Source organism: Dromaius novaehollandiae, chromosome 10 (genome assembly GCF_036370855.1).
Source record: "Dromaius novaehollandiae isolate bDroNov1 chromosome 10, bDroNov1.hap1, whole genome shotgun sequence".
Taxonomy (NCBI): domain Eukaryota; kingdom Metazoa; phylum Chordata; class Aves; order Casuariiformes; family Dromaiidae; genus Dromaius; species Dromaius novaehollandiae.
Genome location: NC_088107.1, coordinates 408,663 through 421,075, shown reverse-complemented (window position 1 = coordinate 421,075; position 12,413 = coordinate 408,663). Strand labels below are relative to the sequence as shown.

General features: G+C 68.1%; 2 protein-coding genes across 5 annotated transcripts in view; both read right to left on the bottom strand.

Moving 5' to 3' along the window:
• The window catches only part of RCCD1 (RCC1 domain containing 1), an 8,174-nt gene extending 4,480 nt beyond the window's left edge, over nucleotides 1-3,694 (bottom strand). For 2 of the 4 annotated variants that reach the window (XR_010390870.1, XM_064517768.1), the window contains exon 1: nucleotides 3,042-3,694. Coding sequence is in view for 3 of the 4 variants with exons in the window: in XM_064517768.1 (XP_064373838.1) it covers nucleotides 3,042-3,694 (653 nt within the window). In the remaining variant the exon portion in view is untranslated. Of the gene's footprint in view, nucleotides 1-2,017 lie in introns of all 4 variants that reach the window. The other 2 variants (XM_064517770.1, XM_064517769.1) reach the window with 2 other exon arrangements.
• Nucleotides 3,695-3,812: 118 nt separating this feature from the next.
• Nucleotides 3,813-11,853, bottom strand: UNC45A (unc-45 myosin chaperone A). The gene is made up of 20 exons (XM_064517767.1): nucleotides 11,773-11,853; nucleotides 10,821-10,979; nucleotides 9,886-9,922; nucleotides 9,602-9,777; nucleotides 9,398-9,490; nucleotides 8,951-9,118; nucleotides 8,511-8,679; nucleotides 8,098-8,268; nucleotides 7,780-7,951; nucleotides 7,210-7,510; nucleotides 6,926-7,020; nucleotides 6,703-6,844; nucleotides 6,359-6,499; nucleotides 5,990-6,117; nucleotides 5,707-5,773; nucleotides 5,411-5,524; nucleotides 4,709-4,824; nucleotides 4,450-4,567; nucleotides 4,215-4,370; nucleotides 3,813-4,073 (listed from the first exon to the last, which is right to left on the bottom strand). The coding sequence occupies exons 1-20, from the start codon at nucleotides 11,782-11,784 to the stop codon at nucleotides 3,813-3,815; spliced, it is 2,796 nt and encodes a 931-aa protein (XP_064373837.1). The 5' UTR covers nucleotides 11,785-11,853.
• Between the last annotated feature and the right edge of the window lie 560 nt (nucleotides 11,854-12,413).

The window sequence follows — 12,413 nt, the reverse complement described above, 5'->3', positions numbered from 1 at the left end:
GTCCTCATCTCCTCCGCAGCCCCCGCACTGTGCCCGCTGCATCTCCCCCGTGCACCCTTCCCCACATCACCCCCCACCTGCACCCCCCCGAGTCCTTCCTGCACCCCAGCATCCCCCCCCAGCCCTCCCGTGTCCCCTCACAACTGCCCTGACACCTGCACAGCCCCACCGCATGCCCCCCACACCCCCTGCACCCCCCATCCCCCACAGCCCCGCCAGAGCCCCCCTCCACCTCTCCTGTGGCCCCTACCCCCCCACAGCCCTCCCACACACCCCACATCATCCTCCACGTCGTCTCCCTGCAGCCTTTCTGCAGCCCCCCCCCATATCCCACCCACGCTGTGTTATCTGCCCCCCGCTTCCACCCCATAGCCTGCCCTGGGCCCCACACCCACCCTGCACCCCCATATCCTTCCCCACGCCCCTGTGTCCCTCCAGTGCCCCATCCCGTCTGCACCCCCATATCCCCCTATACCCCTGTGGCCTCCCCCCACACCCCAAAGCCTGCCCATGACTCCACACCCCCACATCCATGCTGAACCCCATATCCCCCCTTATACCCCCATAGCCCCCTGCACCCCACAGCCCACCCATGGCTCCCCAATCATCCTGCACCCCCATATCCCCCCTTCACCCCCATATCCCCCCACACCCCACAGCCTGCCCATGGCTCCACATCCATCCTGCACCCCCATATCCCCCCACACCCCACAGCCTGCCCATGGCTCCACATCCATCCTGCACCCCAATATCCCCCTGCACCCCACAGCCCGCCCATGGCTCCACATCCATCCTGCACCCCAATATCCTCCCCTGTACCCCCATATCCCCCTGCACCCCACAGCCTGCCCATGGCTCCACATCCATCCTGCACCCCAATATCCTCCCCTGTACCCCCATATCCCCCTCTGCACCCCATAGCCCGCCCATGGCTCTGCACGCCCACATCCATCCTGCACCCCCATGGCCTCCCCCCCTCACCCCCATATCCGCCCTGCACCCCCATATCCTCCCCTATCCCCACATGCCCCCCCCTTGCACCCCCCATATCCCCCTGCACCCCGTAGTCTGCTCATGGCTCCACACCCCCACATCCATCCTGCACCCCAATACCCTCCCCTGCACCCCCATATCCTCCTGCACCCCTATATCCCTACACCCCATAGCCTGCCCATGGCTCTGCACCCCCACATCCATCCTGCACCCCCATATCCCCCTGGACCCCACAGCCCATCCATGGCTCCACACCCCCACATCCATCCTGCACCCCCATGTCCTCCCCTATACCCCACCCCTGCACCCCCATATCCCCCCCGCACCCCACAGCCCGCCCATGGCTCCATTGCCATCCTGCACCCCCCATGCCCCCTCCCCTGTGCCCCCATATCCGCCCTGTACCCCCATATCCTCCTGCACCCCCATATCCCCCCACACCCCATAGCCCATCCATGGCTCCACACACGCACATCCCTTCTGCACCCCCACATCCCCCCCTGCACCCCCCATATCCTCCTGCACCCCCATATCCCCCCCTGTACCCCCATATCCTCCTGCACCCCTATATCCCCCCCTGTACCCCCATATCCTCCTGCACCCCTATATCCCCCCACACCCCATAGCCCGTCCATGGCTCCACACACGCACATCCCTTCTGCACCCCCATATCCCCCCCTGCACCCCCATATCCTCCTGCACCCCCATATCCCCCCCTGTACCCCCATACCCTCCTGCACCCCTATATCCCCCCACACCCCATAGCCCGTCCATGGCTCCACACACGCACATCCCTTCTGCACCCCCATATCCCCCCCTGTACCCCCATATCCTCCTGCACCCCCATATCCCCCCTGTACCCCCATATCCTCCTGCACCCCCATATCCCCCCACACCCCATAGCCCGTCCATGGCTCCACACACGCACATCCCTCCTGCACCCCCATGTCCCCCCCTGCACCCCCCCCGTCCCCCTGCACCCCCATGTCCCCCCCGCGTCCCCCCTGCGCCCCGCCCCGCTCACCTGCCGCCGCCCCAGGCGTAGGTCTCGCCGGCGGCGCCCAGCGCCAGCACGTGCTCGTGGCCCAGCACCAGGCGCCGGGCGCGCAGCGCGGGCGGCAGCGGCGCGAAGAAGGGCGGCCGCGGCGCCGCGAACCCGCCGGGCACCAGCGGCAGCGGCGGCGGCGACCCGGGGTCGGGGCCGGGGCCGGGGCCGGGGCCGGGGGGCAGCGCTCGCCGCCAGGCCGGGGCGCCCCGCAGCGCCCCCCGCACCGCCGCCGCCCGCGGCCAGGCCTCGGCCGCCGCCGCCCGCCGCAGCAGCACGTGCGTCTCCGAGGGCAGCGCCTCGGCGCACCCCGACGGCAGCCGCCGCCCCGCGCCCCCGCCGCGCACCTCCAGCGCGCCCGCGCCTGCAGCGGCACCGGCACCGGCCGTCAGCGGCGGGGAACCGGCGTCCCGGCGCGACAGGCACCCGGGGCGACCGCGCCTCGCGGCTCCGGGACCGGCATCACCGCGGGCAGCGGTTTGGGGGGGGAACTGGGCACCGGGGCGGGGGCAGGGCCGGCACCGGGGGGCACCGGGACCTTGGGACATCGGAGCGGGGGCAGCACCGGGCGGGGGAGCAGAACCGGCATCGCGGGGGGGAACTGGGCACCGGGATCACCGGGGGCTGCACCGGGCGGGGGGGCAGGGCCGGCACCGGTGGCACCGCGACCTTAAGACAAGGGGACGGGGGGGGGCGGCCGGGCAGGGCCGGCACCGGGGCGAGGAGCATCACCAGGGGGATGAACCGGGCACCGGGATCACCGGGGACAGCACCGCGTGGGGGGGCAGCGCCGGCACCGGGACCTTGGGACACCGGAGCGGGGGGGGCAACGCCGGGGGGATGAACCGGGCACCGGGATCACCGGGGACAGCGCCAGGCTGCCGGGCAGGGCCTGCACCGGGCGGGGGGGGCACTGGGTACCGGGATCACCGGGGGCAGGGCCGTCCCGGGGAGCGGGGGGGCGGGCCGGGGGGGGAGGCGGGCGGCCCGCGGCGGCGCTCACCGGTCTCCAGGACCACGTAGCTCCAGGCGGGCCACACGCGGCGGATGCCCTCGGGGCCCGAGTCCAGGCGGCGCGGCCCCGGGCCCGGGTCCGGGCCCCCCGCCGCCTCCTCGGTGCTGAAGCCGAACACGAGCCAGGCGCGGCGCGGCGCGGCCATGGCGGGGCGGCTCCGGCAGCGCCACGGGGCGGCCCCGGGCCCGGTAGCACCGCCCCGACGGGCTGGGACCGCCCCGGGCCCGGCAGCACCGCCCCGGCGGGCTGGGACCGCCCCGACGGGCAGCACCGCCCCGGCGCCCTGGGACCGCCCCGACGGGGCGGCGCCGACGCGCACACAGAGCCGAGGCAGCCGGTTCGAGAGCAGCTTTAGTGCGGTGTCGCCGGGCCCTGCCCGCCCGCCCCGCGTCACCGGGGTCGCCCGGCCGTGCCGGGACCCCCGCGCCCCCCCCGGTTAAGGCACACGGTGGCGGACCCGCAGCCCCGCCGGGCCCCGACCTGCCCCTCGCCCCGGGGCCTGGTGCAGGGGAGACGTGAGGGCCCGGGGTGGTCCTGGCCCAGACGCGGGAGCCGGGCTCAGCCGTGGCCCCAGCGCAGCGTGTAAGTCCCTGCCGCCAGCGTGGTCCCTCAGCGTGGGGTCCCTTGGCGTGCGGTCCCATGCCGCGGGGTCCCTTAGCACATGGTCCCGCGCCGCGGGGTGCAGCAAGCCCGCAGCAGCGTGGTGGGCGCAAGGCCAGAGCAGCACGTGCAGGGCCGTCCAGAGCAGAGCCCGGGACCTCACTCCTGGTTGGGGTTGGGCTTGATGAGGCCGTAAGCCACCGCCTGCGCCAGGCTCTGCTGGGCCGCCTGGGCCACGCGTGGGTTGTCCGTCTCCTTGGCGAGCACGGAGAGGATCTCCAGCATCTCGCTGGCGATGAGCTGCTCCGCCACCTCCCGCTCGGCCGCCATCATGTTCATCACCACCACGGCCCCGCGGTGCTGCAGCTCCGCGCTGGGGCTCAGCAGCAGGGCCTGCAGGATCTCCAGCCAGTGCGCGGTCTGCCGGGGGGGGGGGGGGGGGAGGCTGGGCTGAGCTCGCAGGGGCAGCACCAGCTCCCCCCATCCCTCCTGCCCCTCCTCCCCCCCAGGCAGCCCTGTCCTGCCCTAGAGCAGGGCCCCCCCCCGCTGCCAGGCACTCACCACCTGCGGGATCCTCTTGCAGATGGGGGGGTGCAGCGCCGTCAGCATGGCCAAGGTCCCCGAGGCAGCACGCTGCAGCTTCTCGTCCTCCTCCCCGCTGTACAGGACCATCAGCTTCAGCCGGTCGCTGCCCTCGGCCAGGAAGAGCTCCTGCACCTGCGCACGAGACGCGCGCTGGAGTGGCTGGGAGCCTGGCGCAGGCCCCCGGCGCCGCCCGGGCCGGCCCTGCCCTCACCTCCTTGCTCATGGCCATGTTGCACATGCACTCGGTCGCAGCCAGCCGGATCAGCTCGTGCTCCTCGAACATGTAGCCCTCAATCATGGGTACGGCCTTCTCCTTCAGGATTTTCTGCCTGCGGCGGGGCACACGAACGTTCCCACCCGTGTCCCCCCAGCACCAGTTCTGCCCAGGGCAGCACACCTCCAAGCCAGACAGGACCACGGCCCCCTTCCCCCCTGCACCTAGCCCAGCTCTGCAGCCCCACAGCCCCTACCGCAGCCTCTCGCTGATGCCGGCCAGGTTGGTTAATGCCATCAGGCCCTCGAAGTTCTCCAGGCCCGTGCGCTGAAGGTGCAGAAGGCTTACAAGGGGCCGGACCACCTCGTAGATCTGTGGAGGCAGCAGCACAGGGTTCACACTCTGACCAAGGGGGCAGGGACTCCGTTCGCGCCCCACAGGGCAGGGCCCAGGCATCCTGCCCTCGCACAGGGAGCCCTGAGCCCGGCATAAGGCAGAGGCTCTCCCAAGACCAGGCCCTAGGCAAATGGGCCTCTGTGGGGAGCACTGGGGGTCTCTCCATCTCTCCGGAGAAGGCCAAACTCATGTTGGAAGTTCAACCACTGCAAATCCTTGGATAAACAGTCCTGTGGCCTTTAACTCCAGGGACGCCAAGCTCCTTCCAGATGGGCAAGGGGGAGGAGCTGAAACCCCTTCTCCCCTGGGCCCTGTGTGCAGTAGCCTTGGCAGTTCCTGCCTGGGCAGCCCCTGCTCAGACGGATGCCTTCCAGGAGCAGACGCAACTCCAGCTTCAGCAGGTCTCAAGCAGCAGCTTGGGCACACAAAGGCAGCGAGCCCTTGCATTAGTCCTTTCCTAGCTGCTGTCCCCGTGCAACCCCCTGCGCACTGCCCTGACTCCCCACAACAGACCCCCCCGCGCGGCAGACCTGCCCTCCCAGCCCACAGCGGCTGCACCGACCCGCTCCCCAGGAAACGCCATCTCAGGGTTGGACGTGATGGTGATCTTCGCCAGGGCCTGAGCAGCCTTGGTCTGCCCCACTTCAGTGCCCTCCAGGGACAGCGGGATGAGAGCCTGCAGACAGAGAGGCAGCAGCCAGGTCACAGCAGCCCCAGCTTTCCCAGGTCTTGTGCACAAGGGAGCCAAACCACAGTCGCAATCCCAGACCACTGGTAGCCAGTCTCGGCAGCCCCAGCCCTTCCCTGCGCCCCTCCGCGTGGGGCATGCCAGCAGCACACCGCGGTCTGTCGTCTCACCTTGCCTCCTCCCTGTGCAACCACACCACCTCGGTCCTCTGCCTCCTCCACCAGGGCCAGGAACACCCTGCAGACAACGCGGGAGCGGCTGGAGTCAGGGACCCGCCATGGCTGTGGGTCCCAGTGCCACCTGGACACCAGCATCAGGCCCAGGCTGCTTCGCAATGCACCAGCTCCTGACCACCCCCTTTCTACATCCAGACGCTTGGATTTTGCCCCATCCAGCCACCACAGAAACCCAAGCTTGCAGGCGAGACACCGCCGATCCCCTACATGGCCATACCTGGAGATCAGCTCCCGGCAGGAGTTGGTCAGCGCTGGGTTCTCGCTCTTCACCATGCAGGCAAGAGCTGACACCACACCAGCTGCCAGCAGCTTCTGCACCCGCCGCTTCACAAAGTCTGGCTTGTCCTGCCCCAGAGACAGGGTCACCACTTGGTTCAGACCTAGAGCCCAACCCGCCACCACTGCTTGACACCCAACCATGCAGCCACCCACTGCAAGGCCTCCGACCCCACCACCGAAGGCCCCCAGACTGCTCACCCAGACATGCTGTGCCCACCTGGGACACCAGGCTCTGTCCCACCCAGGCACTCTCCTCCACGGTCTGGGCTCCCTGGCATCTCCCGAGAACAGCCCACGCCCTCCTCACCTTGGGGTGCTGCTCTGGAATGTGCTGCTTGGCGTACTTGGCCAGCTCCAGCATCTGGGGGTCTGGCTCCTCGTGGTCGTAGCTGTTGGTGCAGTTCACTAGTGTGGAGGCTACCGCATAGAGCACACTCCTGTCCTCCGACTGTGGGGACAACGGGACACATCACATCCACGACACAAGGAGGACAAGCAATGGCCTGAGCCTGCTCGGCACCACGGGGCATCAGCCCTTCCGCGCAGCCAGCCGCAGTCCCACAGCGTGACCTCGCAACCCCGTCTGGCAGGAAGAGCACGCGGGCACGTTCTCCCGGCACCAGCACGCCCCACCAGCCCTGCCGCACTCACCTTGGCCAGGTGGAACATGGCCTGCATCGCTGCCTTGTCCTCCACAAACTCCTCCTTGACATCCGCATCGAAAGTGAGGTAGGCCAAGCCCTCCACGGCCCAGCGCCGCGTGCCCGCATCGATCGTCTCGTTGCACAGCCACCTGGGAGAGGGTGGCAGTGAGCCCACTCTGCAGGGCACCCTGCCCCGGTCTCCCCAGCAGACTGCTGTCTGCAGCACTCACTTGCGGCACTGCTTGGCTAATTTCATCGTGGAGCCCTCGGCAAACTGCTTCATGCTGAAGTCGGTGCCTCCGGCAGATCCTAGTTTGCAGAGACCCTGCAGCCAGGACGAGGGTGTCAGAGCAGGAACAGCCGGAGTCACCCCACTGTGCCTGTGACAGCCCCACACCAGGGACGGGACAGCGCTGTGGACCCGTCGGCCTTGCAGTCACAGCCCGTCCCAGCATCATCCAACAGCCAAGCACAACTGCTCCTCCCCGTCCTGCCGCCTTCCTGCTGCACTCACCACCAGCGCACGGATGCGGATGCTGTCCCTCTCGCTGTGCTTGTAGATCTCTTTGAGCAGACTGACACCGTTGGCAGTGATGAAGGAGGCACGCTTGGCCTTGTCGGCAGCGTGGATCAGCGCCTCCACAGCTACCAGCTGGTGGGCCTCGCAGACGGAGGCGCAGAGGGACAGCACACCATCCATGATCCCCTCCAGCTCCAGCACCCTGTTCCCAGCCTCTGAGGGGCCCTGCAGCAGGCATGACACGGTCTGGATGGCCCGCAGCTTTCCAGCCAGCTCGTGCCCCTCGAACCAGCTCCTGCAGGGGAAGGACACCAGAAGAGATAAGGCTGACCCTGCCCACGGCCTCCAGCCACGAGCAGCCCTGCCCTGCCGGATCCCCCGCGCAGCAGCTCCCTGGCGGGTCTGCCAATCTGCTCTCACTGCTAAGTGCAAAAGGGTCTGGGGATAGAGGTGCTGCTGCTTCCAGCAGAAGCACGGTGTGTGCAGCACACCTGGGGCACTCAGAAGGCTGCTGGCTCCAGAAGACCAAAGCCCCCTCCCGCCCCCGGGGAGGCCCTGGCTCACTTCACATAGTCCTCGCACAAGTGGTGGAAGTTCTCCCTCTCAGCGTCGCATTTCAGGTCGCTGTAGAGCTTGCTCAGCAGGACCGAGGCACTCATTCGGCTGTTCTCTGTCACAGGCAGGCTGTCCTGAGCCCCACACACCGTGCTTCCCACCTCCAGGATCTTCTTCAGGCCTAGGAGGACACGCAGGTCAGACACCCTGGTGAGGAGCAAAAGGGGGTGCACAGGACCCTGGCACCTGCAGAGCTAAGGCACGTGTCACCCCGAGGCAGAGGGGTGTGACACCCCAGTGGGACACCGCAGGCTGTGCTTCACTCACCCTGGTCGATCACCCACAGGCTGAGGCTGTTGTTGGTCTCCTTCGGCGACTTCCTGGGCACCACTTTGATGAGCAGGTTGAGGGCGTTGTCACGTCCATGCGCAGAGGCCCCTTCCAGGGCTAGCAGCTCCAGGAGGTGCTTGATCAGCAGCTTCAGATCCTTGGAGGAATCTTCCAGGAGAGATGGTGCCCCGCAGTCAGTGCCCTGGACAGGGGCCGCACCCCCATCTTGGCAAGGCTGCCACAATCAGGGGATCCCAGGTCCTAGCTCAAGGCCATACTAACCTTGGACCTGCGTCCCTGGCTCAGCAGCAGGGAGCAGTGGCAAGGCAGGCCGAGGGAGAAGAACCCGCAGCCCACTACAGCTCAGCACCTCCCCACTGCCACGCTAGCCAGCTGGGGCAGGCACTCACCCAGCACCACTGCATCCTCCTTTCCGCGGAAGTCCTTCTGCATCCCTTCCTTCAGGGAATCAAACATCACCTGCAGCAGGTTGCAGGCAGCCAGGGAAACCTGCTCATGCTCCACACCTAGCACTGCTGAGAGACGAGGGGCACCCAGTTCCGCCAGGATGGCCATGGTCTGCAAGCACAAGCACAGCTTTCTGCTGGAGACTTCAGGGAAGCCCTGGCACTCCCTAGCACCATCTCCAGAGGATTCCCTGTCACAAGGCTCCCACAATCTTCAGCCTGATGGGGTGACAGCTGAGGGCTCCACTGCTCAGCAGAGCTGCAGCGAGCCACAGGCAGAGGCCAGCCACACTCCCCTGCCTGACACACTTCACAGCAGTCCAATCTCAGTCCCCCTGGGCCAGGCCCCTTCATCCCGGAGAAACTACAATGACGTGACCTACCCGGGAGCGGTGCCCGGAGCACAACCCCACCAGCGTGCGCAGGGCCGCCAGCATCATGTCAGCTTTGGCCGTGTCAAGGAGCCGTGTCAGCAGCCGCACGCCATCGCTTTGGAAGATTTTCTCTGCTCCGGCCTCCTCCCGTGCCAGCACAATTAGGTTCTGCGCAGCCTAGGAGAGCAGAGTCATGTTTGGGGCACCAGCCCACACACTGGGGCAGGTCAGCTGCAAAACGGAGCCCACCGTGAGCAGGGAACCTCACGCACCGGAGCCTGCCAGGCCACCAGGGCAGCCACGAGCACCTGCCTTCCACCCCCAGCCCTTGCGGAGCACGTTCTGCTGCCACAGGGCAGCACAGCTCAGCCAGCAGTGTTGAGCCAGGAAGGGTAATTCCTCCCCTCCTCGCTTTCCATCCAAGCCACATCTCCCTCTGCTCCCTAGAGTTCAGACCTTCTGCTTCTTGTCTGCATCCTTTTCTTCAGGATCCAGTAAGATCTGAAACATCTGGTCCACCTTAGAGTCCGTGCAGGACATTGTCTTCATCTGAGAGATCAGAAACAGCAGCTCAGCCCTCGCCATTCCCCTGAACAGTCCGCACCCGCAGGGGTCCACAGCAGCAGCCCGCGGCCAGCCCTGATGGGCTCCCCGGCTCACCTTCTCATGCATGCTGCTCCCCAGGGCACGCAGTGCCTCCTGAAAGGCCTTGTTCCTGGGCTCCAGGCTCACACACCTCTGCAAGTCACTGACAGCCTGGTCCAAGCGGCCCAGCTTCTGCAGCGCCTGGCTACGGCGGAACAGCGCCTTCATGTCCCGTCCGTCAGCTTCAATGGCTGAGGACAAGCAAGAGATGCATCACTGAACCCTTGGACCACTGCGCTCTGCCTCAAGTCAGGCAGCACACGGAGACCAGTCTCCCACCAGCCATGCCCTGACAGTACCTTTAGATGCATCAGCTTCGGCCTTAGCATAGTCTTCCTGCAGAGAAAGAAGCAGTGAGAGGAAACGGCCTGCCCCATTGCCCACAGGTAGACACGCAGGTCACACTACCCCAGCTTGTGCACAGAGGCAGCACCGGACTCTTTAGAGTAGAGCATAGGGAAATGACCATGGGAGTGTGAAGATGGAAACACAGTCACTGAGGACAACGAACCAGTATGACAGGGCATCCTGCGCTTCACAGGGGTGCCTGAGGAGCCGTAAGCCCCCCGATGCCCTCTGAGTGCCCGTTGCGACGGTGCTCCCTGTCCATCTGTGTTTACCACTTGCTTCAGAGACCGTTCCATGCCAGCAGACCAGAGACGCTGTGACTGTCTGGGGCACAGACCCAACGCAGAGCATCTGTGCATCTTTGACACGGACAGCAGTGTCCTGTCCAGGCCTGGACAGCCCACCAGAGAAGTGGGACAGCATCGGACACCAGACACACCAGGAGAAGAGAGGAGGAGAGGAAGCAGGGCAGGCAGCCAATGCAACAAGAAGGAAGGGTCCCGAGGGCCCTGGAAAAGAGATGTTTCTGCAGCATCAGTTCAAGGAGATGCACCGCTTGGCCACCCTGGTCACTCTGCTGAGCACAACAGAGCACAGAGAGCTACACATCTTGCAGGGAGGGACAGGACTGATCTGGGTGGCGAATGCAACATGCCAGCCAGGTCCAGGGCCCTTCTGACGGCTCTGACACGAGCAGGGTGCTGGGTGGGCCCCCGCAGCCAGAGAGGAGACAGGCAGCTGCTGGAGATCACCCAGCCGAGGGACCGATGCGGCCTCCCTGCGCAGGCGCCCGCCTGGACAGCGTGCCAGCAGTGCCGCAGCAGGCCGGTCCGGACAGGCCGGTTCCTGCGGGTGCACGGTGACGCCCACCCGCCCCCGCTCTCACCAGCTTCAGGTAGCAGGCAGCACGGTTGCGGTGCAGCACGGCGCGCTCCGACTCGCCGTCGCAGAGGCTCAGTGCCTGCGTGTAGGCGGCAAGGGCCGCGGCGTGGTCCCCCGCCTGGAACAGCGCGTTGCCCTGCTCGCGCAGCTGCCCCGCCGTCACCTGCGAGAGCGGCACCGGGGTGGGACACGAGCACTGGGGGGGTCCCTGGGACACGGCCCTGACCCCATCCGTGCTGTGCGGGGATGGAGCCGGGACAGGTCACCACCCTCCAGCCTGCCCCAGAGAAGGGCCCGGGACAAGCCCCATCGCCTCAGCTGCCTGGGGCAAGGACAGCTCCTGGGACGGGCCCTCATTGCCCTAGCTGCCCCTGGGGTAGGCCCGGGGCAGGTTCTCCGGGACCGGCCCCATCGCCCCAAGGGCTTGGGGAGGGGCCTTGAGACAGGCCCCCAGGACGGGCCCCGGGAACTGCTCGGGGCTGGGAACAGGGCAGGCCCCCAGGACGGGCCCCGGGAACTGCTCGGGGCTGGGAACAGGGCAGGCCCCCAGGACGGGCCCCGGGAACTGCTCGGGGCTGGGAACAGGGCAGGCCCCCAGGACGGGCCCCACCACCCCAAGGGCCAAGGAGGGGTCCCAGGACAGGTTCTCCAGGACGGGCCCCATCGCCCCAACTGCTCGGGGCCGGGGCCGGGGCCGGGGCCAGGGCAGACCCCCGGGACGGGCCCCGTTGCCCCAACGGCCGAGAGTGGGTCCCGGGACGTGCTCCCCGGGACGGGCCCCACCGCCCCAGCTCGCCTGGAGAAGGGACCCGGGACGGGCCCTCGCCCCGCAGCTGCCTCGGCGCCGCCGCAGCGTCCCGGCCCCGCCCAGGCCCCCCGGCCCCGGCCCCGACAGGGCCCCGGCCCCGCCCAGGCCCCCCGACCCCGATCCCCGCCAGGGCCCCGGCCCCGCTCACCGCCGCCTCCATCGTGCCGCGTCCGTGACGTCACCGCCAATCCCCCCCGGGGAACCCGGAACGTCACCGCCGCGTCACGTGACGAGGCCCCGCGGGAGCGGGGCGGGCTCGCGCCTGCAGAGCCGCCGCGCGCTCCCAGGGGGCGCCCCGGGCCCGGCCGCAGCGCGCGTGCGCGGAGCCTGCGCGCCGCCGGGGAGGGGGCGCTGCCGGTGCAACGCGGGTGCGGCGATGGGTGCCCCCACTGCACCCCCATGTGCGCCCCTGGGTGCCCCCACTGCACCCCCATGTGTGTCCCCATTGCACCCCCGGGTGCGCCCCTGGGTGCCCCCATTGCATCCCCATGTGTGTCCCCATTGCATCCCCGCGTGCGCCCCTTAGTGCCCCCATTGCATCCCCATGGGTGCCCCCATTGCACCCCCGGGTACGCCCCTGGGTGTCCCCATTGCACCCCGACGTGTGCCCATGGGTGTCCCCACCGCATCCCCATGTGCGACCCTGGGTGCCCCCACTGCACCCCCATGGGTGCCCCCACTGCACCCCCACGTGCACCCCTTAGTGCTCCCATTGCAACCCCGTGTGCCCCCCTCGGTGTCCCCACTGCACCCCCATGTTCTCCAGTGGTGCCCCAATTGTCCCATGTG